This window comes from Pectinophora gossypiella, chromosome 6 (genome assembly GCF_024362695.1).
Source record: "Pectinophora gossypiella chromosome 6, ilPecGoss1.1, whole genome shotgun sequence".
NCBI classification, from domain to species: domain Eukaryota; kingdom Metazoa; phylum Arthropoda; class Insecta; order Lepidoptera; family Gelechiidae; genus Pectinophora; species Pectinophora gossypiella.
Window position 1 is genome coordinate 12,719,610 of NC_065409.1, and position 19,447 is coordinate 12,739,056.

The 19,447-nt window shown below is 36.8% G+C and overlaps 1 protein-coding gene and 1 non-coding gene across 4 annotated transcripts; one reads left to right on the plus strand and one right to left on the minus strand.

Moving 5' to 3' along the window:
* The first annotated feature begins 26 nt into the window (after positions 1-26).
* Positions 27-18,036, plus strand: LOC126367864 (troponin C, isoallergen Bla g 6.0101-like). 3 transcript variants are annotated; one of them, XM_050011642.1, is made up of 7 exons: positions 27-74; positions 12,709-12,736; positions 13,066-13,209; positions 15,316-15,441; positions 16,361-16,492; positions 17,405-17,425; positions 17,826-18,036. In XM_050011642.1, the coding sequence occupies exons 1-7, from the start codon at positions 48-50 to the stop codon at positions 17,828-17,830; spliced, it is 483 nt and encodes a 160-aa protein (XP_049867599.1). In that variant the 5' UTR covers positions 27-47; the 3' UTR covers positions 17,831-18,036. The 3 variants fall into 3 exon arrangements, with proteins under 3 accessions (XP_049867599.1, XP_049867598.1, XP_049867600.1); XM_050011641.1 differs by lacking the exon at positions 17,826-18,036 and having other exon boundaries at positions 17,405-17,817; XM_050011643.1 differs by lacking the exons at positions 27-74; positions 17,826-18,036 and adding an exon at positions 12,217-12,306 and having other exon boundaries at positions 17,405-17,817.
* Trnah-gug (transfer RNA histidin (anticodon GUG)) lies at positions 14,883-14,954 on the minus strand. The gene has a single exon. It is a non-coding gene; the product is annotated as a tRNA-His (tRNA).
* Positions 18,037-19,447: the final 1,411 nt, after the last annotated feature.

Sequence of the window (19,447 nt, forward strand, 5' to 3'; positions counted from 1 at the left end):
TGTTTACATATCATTTACAGACGGCCGACAGTGTTGCTAGCGTTTCTATGAAGCTTGAGACTTCGAAACTAGAAGTAAGTAATAATATCTATTCATCAGTTTAAACCAGCGGTTATTTACGATGCATAATTATTTTTTCATAACCCCTAGCATTATCCCATTTTTCACAAAGTCCGCTTACCTAACCTGAAGATTTGACAGGTCCAGTTTTTTACAGAAGCAACTGCCTGTCTGACCTTCCAACCCACGAAGGGAAAACCAGCCCAATACAGGTTAGGTCATATACCTCTAAAAAATCACGATGTTTTCCTTCACCGCTGAGCACATGATAATAATTTATGATCCAAACATGGATTCAAAAACAAATTCGGCTATCATTGGTTCAAGCCTGTGTGGCATAATTATTTTTTGTATAATTAATTTACTGTTTTATATCACTGCGATAAAATATGATGACTCAAAATTAAAACTGGGCCAGTGTGACAAACTGAAGACTATCGAATGTGCCAAAGAATTTGCCAGCATAAATTGTCTGGGCACAATACGAGATTAAACTAGAATACTAATGATTGTTACATAGTGACACTCATGGTAATAAATAAAACCGATTTAGATTTAAATAAACACATACATATGCCCGTAATCCCTGCTGGGCGCAATGACACAATGTCATGTGGCATTTCCGGGAATATTTCCAAAATGGGACTGTTGTGAAAACTCTTTAATAGTAAGGACACAAGGCTGCATTTTCGGAGGTATGTGACCTATCCTGTATTAGGCTGGTTTTCCCTTCGCGGATTGGAAGGTCAGACAGGCAGTCGCTTCTGTAAAAAATCGGACCTGTCAAATTTTCAGGTTAGGTAAGCAGTCCCTGTGAAAAACGGGATAATGCTAGGGGGACACAAAGTTGTTTTTTTTTAATTTATTTTTATTGCTTAAAGAATAGGTAATAAGGCTCTTTTTAAATAACTTTTTGCGCCTTTTCACTGCCGCGATGGCTCATCACTGAACAAATAGGTAATCAGAAGATAACAAGTTAGCTCACTCTTAATAATTACAAGAGAAAACAATAATATATACATTTTACAATGAATTCAAATATTATGCCACTGAATACGTGTTACAAACAATGTTAATCACATAAACACAGAAAGATCTGTCCATTAATAATAAACCGAAATGTAATGAGATACAGTTGTAAGACAGTAAATCATTTTTTTAATGAAAAGAAAAATGATCATAAATCACGAAAGATGCACAGAGGGAAAACGATTTTCTTTATTTCACTTTTTTATAGTAATGAAAATAAAAGGATCACTGTCAACCATAGAGCAACACGGACCTCCGCCTGTCGGCAGTAATCTCGTAATGATTTTATTAAAATGATTATCATCATCATCATCATCATCAGCCCATTAACGTCCCCACTGCAGGGGCACGGGCCTTCCCCATGGATGGATACGAGTAGGGAGAACGGGCCTTAAACCATCACGCGGGCCCTGTGCGGATTGATGGTTATTAACGACTGCTAATGCAGCCGGGACCAACGGCTTAACGTGCCTTCCGAAGCTGATTATAATGTAACGTAATATAACATAAACAGCCTATATACGTCCCACTGCTGGGCAATCAACCGGAGAGGGTATGGAGCATACTCAACCACGCTGCTCCACTGCGGGTTGGTGGTGGTTTTTTTTACTGATAATAGCTGGGACCAACGGCTTAATGTGCCCTCCAAAGCACGGAATCGTCTTACTTTTTCGGACAATCAGGTGATTCAAGCCTGCAATGTCCAAAGGACAGTCTCACAAAGTGATTTCGACAATGTCCCCATCGGGAATCGAACCCGGACCTCCAGATCGTGAGCCTAACGCTCTAACCACTAGACCACGGAGGCTGTTAATTAATGGATAACAGACATATATCATGCATCTTTTATCTTTGTTTTTGGGTATAAATGATGACCCTTTTTATTACACCCAGGCATAATTACATCTTCCACCCATTAGTATTCTGATCAAAATAAAGAGAAGCAATATAGGCAGGAACATAATTGTTTACATAATGTGTTCCATAACGATAATGTGTTGCATCTGGTTTAATACAAAACCATTAACCCGGCCCTAGGGAGGACAGAGTCATCTTTTCTTTTCTAAAAAAGTTGCATGAAGAATGCTACACCGACAAGAGCGTGGCTCTTAAATTAGTGATGATAAAAATGTGATCCAAATATCGACCAACAATTATTTTTATATATGCCTCTAGCATTTTTTGAATAATTATGTAACTACCCGAGTAATGGGAAAATACTTAAGTAATTATCATGTTAAATCTTGAAATGAAATGAAAAATGAAATGAAATGAAATTTATTCGCTCTAGAGTGGTACAAAAGATCTACACACACACGCAGCGCCATCTATATAATTATTTTTGGTTAAAGTAGCCTGGAAAGTCCCTTATTCGGATCAAACGGGTATGGTACTATGAGTAGATTGTGAGCCGCTACATAGATACTAATGTAAAATACGTTACTTAATCTTTAAACAAGATCTCTAATTTAACTTTATATTGGTGCTAATTCCTGTAAATACCGTCTAATTTTATTTTAAGTTATATCTGTCATTTTCTTATCCGCCGAAAAGGAAAGGGACGGCTAATCGACAAGCATAAAATTTATGGAACACACGTCAATTTTAAGCACAAATCTAAACCAACCGTCTAAAAATTTTACATCCGTTAATAACCCGACACAGTTAAGTAGACAGCACGTCAAACGGATTGCATACCAGCGACATACCTTTTGATTCGCCCGGGTTATTCATTCATTTACTCATTCTTCCTAAAATTAAGAGCTGTGAATCATCCGTCCCTTTCCTTTTCGACGGATATGAAAATGACGGATATAACTTAAAATAAAATTAGGCGGTGTCTGCAGGAATCGGGGCCATTAAAGTGTGTCAGGATCGAAGCAAATGGAATTCTAGTATAGGTGTACCAGAATCTCATGGCAAATGGGGAAATCAAATTTCTATAGTAAGCAACACTCGGGTAATTAGAAGAAAACGTCTTGATACTTTTTATTTTTTACCTATTGACGGGCACTATGGACATTAAATGAAGTACTTATACAATCGTTTCGTGCTACTGTTTATCTTTACAAATGTTACTTTGAGGAAGCGTTCAGACATCGGGCCGGATATTGTCCGCCCGATCGTCTTGTGAACGCTAACGACTGATTGTGAGTTTGTCTGCTTATCCACTCATCACGTCAAAACGACTTGAAATTTTATATGGAGATAGATGGAATAGAATATACGCTATTTTCGAAAATAATTGCGGGATTACTGAATAGATTCCAACAGTTGCTTGAATCGACATGTCGCTGGCGAAGGTGCGGGAAAAATCTAGCTAGTGTAGGTAGGTATATATGAAAAACAATAATATATTTATGAATTTGTAATATTCAAGTATACCGAAATAAAGTATTAAGACTAGTTAGTCCTATTTACGGGTCTTGTACTTTGACTTGACAGGTGACAGTTTAACATTACAATAGGAAAATCATTATTTTTTTTACTTTTTTTATGCCACCAGATTCTGGTACACCTATAGTCTCTGCTTACCCCGGTGGGAAATAGGCGTGAGTTTATGTATGTATGTGTAATCTTTAAATAACAGTATTTCCAACAAATATAAAGTATACTTACAAAGGTGTATTTTTTTAACCCATCATCCTGCTATAGTTTTGTACATTTCGAAAGACATATCTATTTGCTTTTTAACAGAAATCTCGGTGAAGGTTCATCTTCCGATGGATGTACCTCTGACTACTCCATTGGGATATAGTCGTGAGCTTACGTTATGTTATTCACATTGTTCATCGCTAATATTAATAACAGTTTCAGGTAAATAGTAAGATAGCATAACAATTACGATAATCTAAATATACGTAACAAATTCATGTAGCGATGTTGACATGTTATTTTACGATGTTACATAACACAGAACACAGATGTAACCCGGCTTACAATAACCACAAGCTCGCAAATGTACTATAAATATTACTGAAGACACGGCCCCTAAATCTAGGCATTCATTTATAACGTAATATATACGTACCTAAGTGCTTTTTTTTTTATTAGAGACGAAAAACTGTACAAAACTTAAAACAATTAGGTCTTAAATCTAGTTTAGGTACTATATGTACTGCCAACAACATCATCCACAGATGACATATACATTCACGCCTTGTAATCTTATTGGGTTAGGTACATCCAACAAGTCCATGTTAAAAAGTAACCTAGTACCTACACGACTTTATGCAGTACCGGCCAAATATTACATCGGGGGGGTTTCAGGTTAGCAAGAGATGTCAGGATCGAAGCAAATGGAATTCCATAGCCTTTGCTTACCCCGGTGGGCAATAGGCGTGAATTTATGTATGTATTTGCTTCAAATTCCAATATTTAGACAAATAGTTAGCTCTAAGACGCAGAGCTCAGAGTTCTAAGGCAAATACCCGGATAAAAAATTACATAATAGATAATACCACAAAAATACTCAATCCTACATAACGTGGCACAGATGACTGTTCCAGAAATACATATCATAAATAATTAAAATAATGTTTACACCATAAACATGACGACCATAAATACTCCTCATACCGAACCTCATAGGAGCACTTTGAACACAGATGTACTGGGCAAAACCCGACGCTCGCAATTATAACAAGCTTGCAAATGGACTATAAATATTACCGATGACAGGGCTGTAGTGCCCGTCCTAGCCGTCTGATGTCGACGGGACAGAATTAATGATGCGACGGGTAACGACTGTACGGGATGTTTGAGTACTTAGTAAGTCTTCGAGTCTTGTATCAGTAAATAACCATCCCCCTAGCATTATCCCGGTTTTTCACAGGGTCCGCTTGCCTAACCTGAAGTTTTTAGTCCGGTTTTTTACAGAAGCGACTGCCTGTCTGATCTTCCAACCCATGAAGGGAAAACCTGCCCAATACAGGTTAGGTCACATACCTCCGAAAATGCATTTCTCGGGAATGTGGGTAACCTCACGATGTTTTCCTTCGCCGCTGAGCACGTGATGATCGTTTATGATCCAAACATGAATTCGAAAACAAATTCGACAATCATTGGTTTAGGCCTGTGCTGGATTAGAACCTGCGACCTCAAAGTGAGAGTCAAGCGTATACAGGTGGTTAGTGACATCGTAACGAATACAGCCTGTATAATTATGTAAGTAGTATGGACGCTGTTTCAGTTCCGCTCTGTTGTATCCCACAAAACAATACGAGAAGCGCATGTATTTTCAGGTAAGTTGAAAACAGGCGGATAACTCTTGCTAAATGCAAATTTATGCAATTCGTTGTTCGAGAACAAATGCATCCGATTATAAACCCTTGTTTGTAGAGGCTTTGGCAGTCCTCGAGGGATGTGAAATGGCTAGCGATGAAAGAACGGCACTTGAAATGGGTTTTGGAAGCATAGTCGTGAACAGTGGTCATTGTTGGAGCATTCTCCATAGCGACGCGACTATTATATACATAGGTATGTGAAAAATATGTGGTAGGTACTTTTGTTTGTAAGGCTATTCAAACCGGCTAATTGGGTCGTGCACTAGGTTCTAGATAAATTATAAAATTCTGATTACTAAATAAAAACAGATCTAAAACTAACGAAAAACATTTTCTTTCTTCTAACTTATTCATGAATTTTAATAGTAAATCAGACATTTTATCACGTTTTTCTATGACGTCACAATATGCTTTTTCATACTCATAGTAATTTCGTGTGTTGACGTTTATTAAAAAGTAATTGATTTGACTAGTTGGAAACTTACCTATTAGTATTACGACTCGCCTCTTCATATCAATCATGTACGTTAATTTATTTTGTTTATTTTTGTTATTTTTTTTTTAGTAGTATGGGAAATGATACTTGCAATTGTAATTAGCCCAATGAAAAATCTTAACAATATTGGGCATCTATAACCATCGTCCCAAAAATGAAGTGTTGTGAATTTATTGCGACCTTGCCTTGACATTGCTACTTTTTGCAGCAAGGCAAGTCCATGTTCCACAGCAGCACGACGGCATTGGTAGATACACCAGCTATTAACAAACATTTAAGTATATCTAATCAGTCGCGATGGAGCATCGATGCTGTGTCGCGATGTGTGACTCTTGCGGCGCGTTAAGCTGCGCGGAGCTGTGCGGAGATGAGCGGAGATGTGCAGGAATCGACCAATCACCGCGAGGGAGAGAGTGACAGAGCATCTTCGTTTTTCGCTCTCTCGAACGCTGTGATTGGTCAAATCTGCACATCTCCGCTCTTCTTCGTCCATCTCCGCGTCAGTGGAAACCCGGCCTTAAGGTGTGCGTTCACCTTTCAAGCGCTGTATTCCTACCATAGAATAAGGAATAATACTACATATAGAACGGCAACTCTCCGCTTCTGACCAGCGACTGAGCTAGGTTTACCTCACCCCCCTCGAACGTAGTTTGGACTTTTGGCGCCAAACGTCACACACACAGATGCGCGTGTACGATAATGTCAATGTGTAGTGTCTGTGTAAAGCGAGGTTGTTTATATGAAGTTTCTAGGGTGTGTTCCTACTGCGCCGCGTTTGCATCCTAGCTGTGAGGACTGAACCACGACAATACTTATATCTACAAAAAGTCGCAGTATATAAAGGGGCTTAGGTATGTACTGTGTTAAAAGCTTCACGTCAAAATAGCGTAGAGATATTTCAGAATATAAATTAAAATAAAATATGATGGGGTGTCTACACATGTGACTGCCAAATGTTGCCATTTGGGCAACGACTATCAATTAATGATGGCAACTATCATTACGCTAATTTACCTTGTCTGAATAATGCATGCATGCCCTGATTCTATCGTGTGGGTTGTGAGGTGGACAACCAAACTCAGCAATCCTTGACGCTATGTAAAACGCGTTATAGTGATGATAAAACTCTGATCGAGGTATTTATAATAATCTATTGTCGACTATTTTTTGTACTTCAGTACTTATAGCGTTACAATTACTGACTATGTAGTGTGCCTAGTTTTAGAGATAAGCTTTAAATTTATTGTTTTGTTCACTCCTCTATTCTGTGTTCCACCTTCTTATTTCTAAAATAAATTATTTTCTTCTCCTTCTTCCCTATTACTAAAAAATATAGGTAAGTTTAAACACTTAAACTCGACTACGGAAATCGTGCTCTAAAAAGTAGGTAGTAAACAAGAAAATATTTCTCCGAAATTTTTCCAGGGGTGTTCATACATACATATTACATAGCGGTTAAACACATATCCCTCCTTTTTGCTTTGCCGCAGTCGGGTAAAAAGAATGTGTTCAGCCGCTGCTGTGTCTTCAACGAACTTGTTGTACAATTTCAAAACCCATACTCACATAATTTGTCAGGGCTAATAACCATGACTTTACATCTTGTCTCCATAATTCTCTAAAAGTTACAGCCAAGCAAAGCCGTAGCAAGAAACTAGTGCTAATTCCATAATCCTCTAATATTAGCGTGCATTGCAGGCGCCGATAAATCAGCCTTGTCGCCTCAGGTATTCCAGCTAATCCAAGCGAATAAATACTAGGCGTGTTTAACATGCTTTCCACTAGGGATGTTTATTTAAATTGGCATCTTATCGGCATTTAAAAAGTTTCTGAAGTTCACATTAAAAACTAAGAACAAATACAGAGGGGGATGATTCAGCTCATTATTCTGAGCTAATATCAAGTGGAATTTTCCATCCCAAAAGTATATAGAATTGAAAATAATTAAAAAAAACCTAAAAACATGAATTTTTACGACAGAAAATTTCACGTGATGTTACCTAAGAATCATCGTTTGAATCATCCCCCTCAATATTCGTCACGAAGACACTAACATCCTGTACCTATGTATATATTTTTATAATTATTATTCTCTAGTACCAGCCTCCGTGGTCTAGTGGTTAGAGCGTTAGGCTTACGATCTGGAGGTCCGGGTTCGATTCCCGATGGGAACATTGTCGAAATCACTTTGTGAGACTGTCCTTTGTTTGGTAAGGACTTTTCAGGCTTGAATCACCTGATTGTCCGAAAAAGTAAGATGATTCCGTGCTTCGGAGGGCACGTTAAGCCGTTGGTCCCGGCTATTAGCCGTAAAAACACCTCCACCAACCCGCAGTGGAGCAGCGTGGTGGAGTATGCTCCATACCCCCTCCGGTTGATTGAGGGGAGGCCTGTGTCCAGCAGTGGGACGTATATAGGCAGTTTATGTATTCTCTAGTACCAAATTAGAATTGCGTTATGTACATCAAGCTATGTAGATTAGAAATTAGTGAAGCATCTGATTAATTATTGAGCCGACCCTTGTAATCTGATTGGACTACATTCACGGCGAACTCCGTACCTACTAAGATTACACGGAAATTTTATCAAAGACATACACCTGCGTACCTATGTTAAATTATGTTTATTTACTGTTCATTAAATATTTATTCCTAGTCTTAATAGTGGAGTCAGTGAAGGGTTTCACTTCTAATTTGCCAGAGACGGGTCCGATTTTGAGTTTTTTATACCATTTAAATGAAAAACATCTTGAGTGGGTCCTGTCAAATCTTCAGGTTAGGTAAGCCTGTGAAAAAAAACGAGATAACGCTAGGGAGATGATGATCTTGAGTGGGGCAAATAAATATTTCGATCACATAAAAAACGAATTCGTTTTGTTTTGTTTTTATTGTTGTACTAGTAGCTAGTATGTACCTAATACCGATTCAAATTCATTAAAGGAAATGCAAGCACTTAAGCACACAGTAACAGTGCTTCAGAACATTATATTAGGTATGTAAGAAATTCAGATTCACGGTACATTGTCTTGAAGTGAATTTCAACAAAATAATAATGCTTGCCGCAGACGGAAATAGGTTCATCAATTCGGGTTATAACTGCGTTAATTGGCGGTTGAATACCTATGTGTTGTAGCTAGGATACGGCGTTAGAATTCTGCGTAAAATTAATATCTACCACTTACATACACGTACGGTCACGAGTACTAAAATTATACACTTTGATACCATGACACATTAACTTTTTTGACAAATTCAGCCGTAACTCTCATCAAATGACAAATATGGTAGAGCGACAGGGTTCTAAACTAGATACACGATATTACTCTGCTTACACTCTTCTCATGAACATGATATGATTCTTATGTTCGGTTTCAGTCCAGTGTAGAAGAATAATGAATATCAATTATAACCTACGCAAATTAGAAACTGAATCACGTAGATCTGAATTTTTTATATGACCTAATTATTCCCGAATCCATCAAGTAATGTAAACTTGACATTACATGATAGATGTATATCTATTGATACTGCTACAAGATGCTCTCATTAATTATGGATAGAGTAGGTAACAGATTTACGGAGAATTGGCCGCAAGATGATAATACGACGGCAACCCTTATCCGTGACTGTATTAAGCTACATTAAATGAATACGTAAGTACAGCTTTTGCAGTTTATAGCCCATAATAGGCATATCTTCAGGTTACTTAAGTGTAAGTTCTACACTGTGAAAACGGGGTAACGGTAACGCTAAGAAGATGATAATGACACTTAATGTTACAAAGGACAGAACGGCCTCCGTGGTCCAGTGGTTGAGCCTTGGGTTCACGATCCGGAGGTCTCGGGTTCGAATCATGGGGGGCATATCACAAAAATCACTTTGTGATCCCTATTTTGGTTAGGACTTACAGGCTGATCACCTGATTGTCCAAAAAATAAGATGATCCGTGCTTCGGAAGGCACCTTAAGCCGTTGGTCTCGGTTACTTACTGATGTAAGTAAATAGTCGTTACATGAGCCATGTCAGGGGCCTTTGGCGGTTCAATAATAACCCTGACACCAGGGTTACAGCTCGCGACACCAAACACTTCAGAACCCCGATACCATAAAAAAGGTAATTCTCCTCACAACTCACACGATAGAAGAAGAAAAGGACAGAATCAGTAAGTACCTCTGTCATATGTATTTTTATTAGCTTTCAGACCAACTTCTTACATAGTAAAAGCTATCAATATCGAAGTAAGTATATTCTGAACATGTCACGACATCGGATCCGATAATAGGTTTCCAAGAAGTCGCCGCCTATCGAACCCATACGTATCAAAGTTAATCGGTAGTCGGCGCAGGAGAGCTTAGCTTTAAAAAGTTAGTTGAGAGGGCTTTGGGAAGTATTGAGGTGTAAGCTGGGTGACACCGCAACGAAAACTTTGAGGGATGGTTCAGGATGTGGTTCTGAGTTGATATCAAGTGGAATTTTCCGTCGTCATCGTTGTTCATATTAACTTAGTAGAGTTAATATTAAGTGGAATTTCCCGTATACACAAGGAGTTAGATTTTTTTTAAACATGACTTATTGTAGATTTGCCGCAGATGCCATTAACTACTTGGCCGGACAAATAGGGAGCGCTGAAGGCTCTTACCCGGTACAACGTTTAAGACAACAGGCTTGAATATGCCCAGTTGGGAGACGAAAAATATTTGAAAAAATTAATCGACTCTAGTGGGTCGCTAATAAGCGCGATTGAGGGAAATCGTCGGCCACACCGGCGGGGTCGATATCGTGGTCCTGAAGTGTTTGGTGTCGCGAGCTGATTGGCTGTCTCTACAGCTAGAGTAATCGGGTCTTCAGAATCGTATATTACGTCCTTCTCAAAGAGTTAGTGACAACTAGGTAACTGACTGTATTATTAGTCACAATCTATGTAAGTAGTATGTAGCATACTTACATAGATTCTCTAGTTATCAAGTAACCTGTAATGTATAAAATATATGTTGCAGTATCAGTTTCTTATCATTTATTTGCGCCAGTCATAGCACTTTGTAGATTCAAAAATGATAAATTAAAATAAATTGACCTTCATAAAGTTTGTTTTTTTTTTTATAGAATATTTAGTTTTATCATCATCACCCTAGCGTTATCCAGTTTTCAAATGGTTTCCTAAACCCTTAATCCCATCAGCGCTAATGGGTAGCCTACGACTGCGCAGTCGAAACGATCTAATTTTATTGCAACGAGTAGGATGTAATTTATTAATAGCATTAAATTTGGCCATGTCGATAGCATTGCGGTTCACCGCCATACTCTTGACATTCCGGCCATCGTGAGATTTCTATCGGGCAGTGGAGGTAAACTGTTTAAGTAATTTAATATACTATAAATATATTCAATAAAAAAATATTAAGTATCTTACAATCTTATCTAATAATTATTAAGTAAGTGTATTTTATTATGAATAAAAAAATGAACGAATTTATTGTTTGAATTTGTTGTATTGTTGTTGTTTATTGTTTTAGTATTATTATTGTAACTAATAAAACACCTCCTGGCAGCTGGCAGCATTGCCTCTCTGAATTTCCAGTCTTACCCTTTGATAAAAATAACTACCATTACATCCCCCAAAGCCTCGATGAGACGCATTGAAAGATTCTTACCAAATAATTTAGTATAGCAGTTAGTATATTATGCCTTTACGGTTTCTGATTTATGAACAATATCAACTCTACACAGTAGGTTGACTGGCTTTTGCAGAACTTCTCAACGCTTCTAGCATATTGACCACAATCAAGTGACGATGTGGCTTAAGGCGAAAAAAAAGTCCAAAATTACAAAATGTCCTGATAGATAACTGATACTTAACACAGGCTTCGGTAAACTGACCGTGCGGTTAGATACTAATAGTATAATATGTAAGCCATTTTATCTGAACGAGGTTAGATATTGAATCTCCTCTCATATTTTAGACATAAATACAGGCCGATAACGATTAATGTAGGGAAATTCATCATCAGGGATGAACACTGTCTCAGTAATCGTGATACTTTAACTTTCGCATTTCGGATCGTCCATGAAAACAAGACTAATACCTCATTACACAGGCTATCATTTACAACGGCTCCTCCGACGATGATCTTAAGGTACAAAGGTCAAGATATTTCCACTTCACGTAGGAAGATGCGATAAAGTATGATTTAAAAGAGCTACCTTTTGCTTACACCCAACCGGGCACCAACTGGCTTTACTAGAATTCCTACTAGATATAAACCGTAAAATTTAGAAATTGTTGTCCACCACTGAAATATTCCATCCATCCGAAATCCGTCGATCCCGTGTGTATAAATTTGATCCAGACATCTAGACCAAACTGAGACCTAAGATTGTCAGTGACACTTTAGTACTTCGGTTAAGATCTAGTGCTTAACAAAAAGAGACTGAGATGGTGCGTGCATTTTTTATTTTTTTATTTGAAGCCCTTACGAAAAAGTGTTGTGAAGTGGAAGTCGTGGAAGCAGTGGAACAAATTTTGTTTTTAAATATTTCTGCATGGTCTTAAGAAATTATAAAATATATAAATAAATAAGTAAATTTACCAAAAATAATTTAAGTAATTAAATTGATAAATTGTGTTAAAAAGAAATAAATAATAGTAAAAATAAAAATAATATTTATTTGCATAAAGCTGACTCAACGCAATTTAATGTTAAATACATTTTAGTTCCTACTTATATTTCGGAAGGGCTGCAACGTCATGGATTTAAAGTTTTATTTTCAAATTGTGAACTATATTGTGTATAGTAATTTTATAATAATTCATGCTTTTTCTTTCTTTCACGGTATACAGGAGGAATTAGACAAAACTCAATTGCAACGTAAGTAATTATTATTACTAGTTAAATTATTTTATTAAAATACATAAATAAGTATCTTAGCTATAAAAATAGTAGAATATTCTGTAAATAATTGACTCTTAAGACTATTTTTTTTATGTTGTAATAGTAATATCACAAAAAATATTATTTATTTATTATTTCATATTCTAAAATAAAAAGGTACAACATCCAGTGGTAATTCTAAGCAGGTTAATTTATTATTACCTGAGCATCCAATTAAGGTTTATGTTTAATATAATATGTTTTTGGGAATATACATATCCACTACAATAAATATTATAGGTACCCTAATTATGTGTTTCTTACAGTTCTTAAGAATGCATTCGATGCGTTCGATCATGAGAAGAAAGGTGTCATTAGCACAGACATGATTGGCACTATTCTAGAAATGTTAGGAAGCTCAGTGGACGAAGGAACACTTAAAGAAATTATTGAAGAGGTAGACGAAGATGGTACGTAACTCTATGAGAAAAAATATAATACTTATATCGGGCTAAGTAACTAAGTACCTTCCTCAGTTCAAAGGCTAATAGCTACATTGCAGACACTGCTGTGCCGATTTTGGCGGGAAGAACTTATAAGTATTTAAATTATTTTGACAGCTCTAAAAATAGTGCCGTCCTTTACTAACGATGAGTGCGAGAAAATGACGACGCTAGTTTTAGAAAATCTCAAAGTCAGACTACTGACAGAGTCGGTACCACCCAGCAAGGTACCTAGTTAATTTGCTCGAGTATGCTATGGCAATGTATGTTACAGTTATAGGGCGAAAATACGGTGGCATTTTTACCTATATTTGACGCGAGTCCGTAATATAGAGCTGATATTATTACCGTTCACTGCCTTACCTATTTTTACAATAACAATATTTTGTTTTGTTTCTTTGCTAACATATTTTCGTATGACACTACCTATATATTAATGTACAAAATATATTTCGAAACCTATAGCAGCAATAACATATATTTAAATAAGTAAGATTGAATTAATGTAATGACCTTTGGAACAGTTATATATTAAGTAAGCAGCTAGCTAGCTACCTATTATATTTGTACTAGTAACGAATAAAATAATTGCTATATTTTGAAAAAGTTTAGTACTCTGGTGAACGGTAATATCAACTCTATATTAAGTACTACCGTCAAGAACTCATACGCAAATATATCACCAAATTTTCGACCATAAACTTATGGAGGATAAAGTACCTACTTAGTACTAAAACTGCTCTGCTCGTGTGGGAGTAGGAAAAATAGATTATCTAATACAGGCGATATATGATAGACTGGTAATCAGTCACCATACGGTTCATTATATTAGGACATCAATATAGCTATCCACGTGCGGCTTCAACTTGTCATTGTGATAACTTTTGGCTCTCTCCAACCCAATATGGATTAACGATAATAGAATTTACGTACCTACCTATGGAGTAAACTGTTTAATGTCTGTATAAAAGTGTGAAAATACGGCTAATGCCATGTCGACGACTTCAACAAAGCCGTGGAATCTTGGCTTCCAAGACGCTAATCATGGTGCCAAACAAGCTAATAGATAAACAAGCTACTATACATAGGTAAAGTATGTATGATTAAAAACGTGTAGAAAAAATATTGCCGTTGCTATCCCGTTGGGTGATCGTCAAAAATGCAAACTATATAATAACTCATTTTCAACAATGTCCATACAAACTAGCGCCACAGCATGCTGCGGCAAAACTCGGTAACTTTATTACACTTACCTACACTTCTGTATAATTTAGTGCTTGTAATAGTTCTTTAATGTGCTAATAGATGGCGCCGTTACAAATAAGTAAATAGTACCAGTGACTCACGATAGATGGCGCTGCGAAATAAATATTTTGCACTATTTTTCTTAGTTTATTTTTACCTGCCTTTGTCAGAAGGAGGGTTATGTTTTTCAATGACCAAAATTGAATAAGTTGACAAAAAAGTACATTTTTTTGTTAGGTTACTCTGCAAATATTTTTTGAGAAATTGTGTTGGATGTTTCGAAACCATGGAGTAACTAATATTATTTAACAGAAATTAATAAAACAGTATTGTAAAAGTACAAAAAGGAAAAAATCACAAAAAATTACGCCTTCACCGTGACAATGCATTTGCATTGCCGTGACCAGGATTCGAACCTGGGTTACTACGGCCACAACGTAGGGTCCTAACCACTAGACGATCACGGCTATCGAGGCTTGTCAGCAAGCGGCGAATTTTACATACCCTTTCTATTAGTCAACATGTTTGCTTACGCAATTTTTTTATACGTAAGGTATTTCATAACGAACACAAAAAAATTGCATGAATTCTCAACTCTTAACAACACTACGTAACAAACATTTAAATACCTACTTAACTACTAAACATTTGAATTTGCACTACCCTACTTATAATAATATTAATTTGTATGGTGTGGTGTTCTATTTGCCTCCAGTTTGCTTAGAAAAGATTCTAACTAAACAATTAATTATTACCTATGCATTGTTCCCGTAGGTACCATTATGTTTTTAAAGTTGGTTTTACAATGAACTTTATTGTATGTTGAAGGATCGGGAGAGTTGGAATTCGGAGAGTTTGTTCAATTGGCTGCTAAATTCTTGACAGAAGAGGAGGAAGACGACGAAGCCATGGTAAAAGAGCTTAGAGAAGCTTTCCGGTTATATGACAAAGAAGGTAAAAACTTAAATAATATGTAATAGCTTCATGCAAGCCAACGGGGAATATGTCTCTAGGTAGCCTGCTTTAAAGGGGCTTTATACAGGGTGTTAGAGACATCGTAACGAATACTGAGGGGAATGATTCAGACCATGATTCTGAGTTAATATCAAGTGGAATTTTCCGTCGCAAAATTCATGTTTTTTTTTTAGGTTTTTAAAATTCTTTCAAATCTATACTTCTGCGATGGAAAGTCCCACTTACACCCCGTACAAGTACGTACAGCTAGCTGGCCGACAAGTAGGTATGGGTGTTGAGACACCGTAAGGAATACTGTGGGGAATGATTCAGACCATGATTCTTAGTCGATATCAAATGTAATTTGCTGTCGGAAATTCCATGAACATTTTAGTGTATTTTTTAATTATTTTCATTTCCACACTTTTGCGAAGGAAAATTTCACTTGATATCCGTTCAGATTCATGGTCTGAATCATACCTCAAAGTTTTCGTTACGATGTCACTAACACCCTGTATTATGTATACCTACTTTTTCAATTCGTCTACAGTTAGTAAAGTATAGTTGGGGCCAGACAATAATCGCTGAGTGAGAAAAGATATTCCGTCTGTTGTACCTCGACGGCGCGGCGTTCCCTATTTATTTCCATTATATTTCAGTTACATTTTTTTTTGACGTTAGGTACTTATTGTAGATTTGCCGCAGATGGCATTATCTACTTGGCCGGAATTCAATTACAGAAACAAAACGTTTCCTATGAAAGTACAATACCTACTTGATGTTTGCATCATACTTAAGTGTCTCCATGTAAATAAGAAAATTAGTAATGAATTACACCCGTTAAACAATCTAGTACCCAACTATCATCAATCACCATGCTTTTATAACCCTATACAACACAATGACATTTGTATTTCAGGCAACGGCTACATAACAACAGATGTACTGAAGGAGATCTTCAAGGAGTTGGACAATACAATTACCGCTGACGACCTGGACACTATGATTGAAGAGATCGACTCTGACGGGTCCGGGACCGTGGACTTCGATGGTGAGTACTGCCTTTGAATATTCTTGAAGGAACATAGATTATAATAATATAATTACACTACAAGTTACCTACGATCTCGCTCACGTGAAACCCTTCTATCTTCTTCTTCTTATCGTGTGGGTTGTGAGGTGACGTACCAACCTCATCAACCCTGGTGTCAGGGTTACTATTGAGCCGCCAAAGGCCCCTGACATGACTCATGTAACGACTACTTACTTACATCAGTAAGTAGTAACCGGGACCAACGGCTTAACGTGCCTTCCGAAGCACGGATCATCTTACTTTCGGACAATCAGGTGATCAGCCTGTAATGTCCTAACCAAACTAGGGATCACAAAGTGATTTTTGTGATATGTCCCCACCGGGATTCGAACCCGGGGCCTCCGGATCGTGAGTCCAACGCTCAACCACTGGACCACAGAGGCCGTTAACCCTTCTATTAAAACCATAAAAGTTTCATATAAACTTTGCCACCCCTTTTTAGCCCCTCAGGGGTTCATCATCTTCACTAATTTAAGGGCCACGCTCTTGTCGGTGTAGCATTTTCCATGCTACTTTTTAGGGAAAAATAGGGCAGTGGTTTCAGTACTCCGTCTGACGCGAGTGGGATGGCACTCAGAGTAGTCTCTTTCAAAGCCGCAAGGTCTTAGGGTTAAAATCCCGTTATAATGAGCACCTACGTCCTAAAAGCTATGCCCCTAATCTGAGACTCCTAGTAATTGTACTTTCTGAGATTTCCTGATGAGTGAGTCAGTCAATCAGTGAAAGAATCAGTTGCTTATATGCGTACCTAATAGTTGGTGACTCGTATCACCGTCTATAATAGTCGAGCCAACTATTAGTGAAAACTGCACTTAAGATATATTAATAACTCAATCTATTATATAACATAATTTCTTCTTATTGTTACAGAATTCCTTGAAGTGATGACTGGTGAATAATCAACTTCAATCCTGACTTATAGCTTAATATATCTATATCTAGTTAACTTTAAGTACCTGTAGTAGATAGCTAATATCTTGTTATATAAGTAATATTATCTAAAACCTACTGGGAAACGACCAAACGTCATTGTCAAAGTCTTCACCGCGATTGAATTCTATTGAACATGATATTTGATGATAATCATTCACCTATACTTGTACCTAACGAAAGTATTTTGCCTATGGTTTATGCCATTATCTAAGATAATATGGCAATTGAATTAAACCTTTGATCATGATGTTGAAAAGTTTACATGCCTCTAAGAATTGTTCCATTTCATTTTATTTTAAGGTATGACTATCCCAACAATTATCTCGATTGTATGAATTAATAAACAATTAATTTTCAGGATGACTATCACCATTGACCAACAGTTGTCATATAATAAGTTTAGTATTTTTATATAATTTGTATATACCTACAATGTATATTATGAAGATGACATCAACTGGACTATATGGCCTTGTTTTCTAAGGTCCGACTGTTAAAACCAACGAATAAATAAAATAGGTTATTGTAAACCCTGCGCGCAGTTTCTACAAAATAAATGGAAAATCTAATTTGGTTTTGTATTATTTTCTTCTTGTTAGTGGATTTTTTACGGCTAATAGCCGGGGCCGACGGTTTAACGTGCCCTCCGAAGCACGGAACCATCTTACTTTTCCGGACAATCAGGTAACTCAAGCCTACACCTATTCTGATTTGGACATTGTCCTCATCGGGAGTCGAACCCGGATCTCCAGATCGTGATGCTCTAACTACAAGACCATAGAGGAGGAAAATTGAAACAGCAGTAAAACATCAATGCCATGGTTTCATTGGTAGGTACACTAGTGCATTTACATTTATTTGCGACATTATTTCAAATGTCTCCGTGACGAATTCACAGTCGTTTGGAATTAGGAAAAGGTGCGACGTGACCAGCCGTAGCGTTGCCAAACTATCGGCTATCGATAGATCGACTCTCAATAGATCATGTATCGATCGATAGACATGCTTGAAAATTATCCACAGTAATGATAAAATCGATTTTATTACACAGCAACTCTGCTGACAGCATAAATAGCAGCAAACGGTGAATCGATAATAGTATTGCTGTACGGTCACGAGCGTTAATAGGTATGTATACACTTTGGTACCATGTCACATTAACTTTTTTGACAAATTGTATTGTAAGTCTCACTAAATGTCAAATATGTTAGTGCGACAGAGTCCTAAAGTGGGTACATTATATTGCTCATGACTGTACGACGTATTTGTGTTATCGCTAATGATAGCGATAACACAAATCTAATATTAATTTAGAAATTGAGTAACCTGTATATTATATGAATAATATACAGGTTACTCAATTTCTAAATTAATATTAGAATTAGAATATAATTAATAGTTAGGTAATTGGATAGAATCACAATCACATAATAAAATTCTAAAAAATACAAATAAATCGTAGGAATTTCTACCCTGTGATTGGTTAAAACTGACAGTTCTTGTAAATGATAGGATCCTGTCCGTCACTATAGAAAATCAGCTTCACGAATACTCCTCTGCAGGACTAACATGCGTAACATGATGAAATTATCCATCGATTCAATACATTTCGAAAAAAAAAATACGTGTCACGTAATTTTGTTCGTATTTTGTCAGAACGACATGACGTATTTGGGTTTCGCATATTAGCACCAATCGACATAATAATTATATCGTTAGAACCGATAAAATGACCGTGACAAAATTTTATCAAGTTATGCATGTTAGCCCTAGGTTTATCGATATTGTTCATTTTGCCGTGACTTTCGATAGTCTATCGACAGTCGCCCGTCATCAACAACACTAAGCAGCCGTTTTTATGAATAGAACAAAAGTGAACATTGCCGTCCTCATTCATGTTTGTCTATGTAAAACACTAATGCCTAATATTGTTTGAAACTGTGCATTTTTTTAATATTTTAAGACACTATGTGGTTAGCG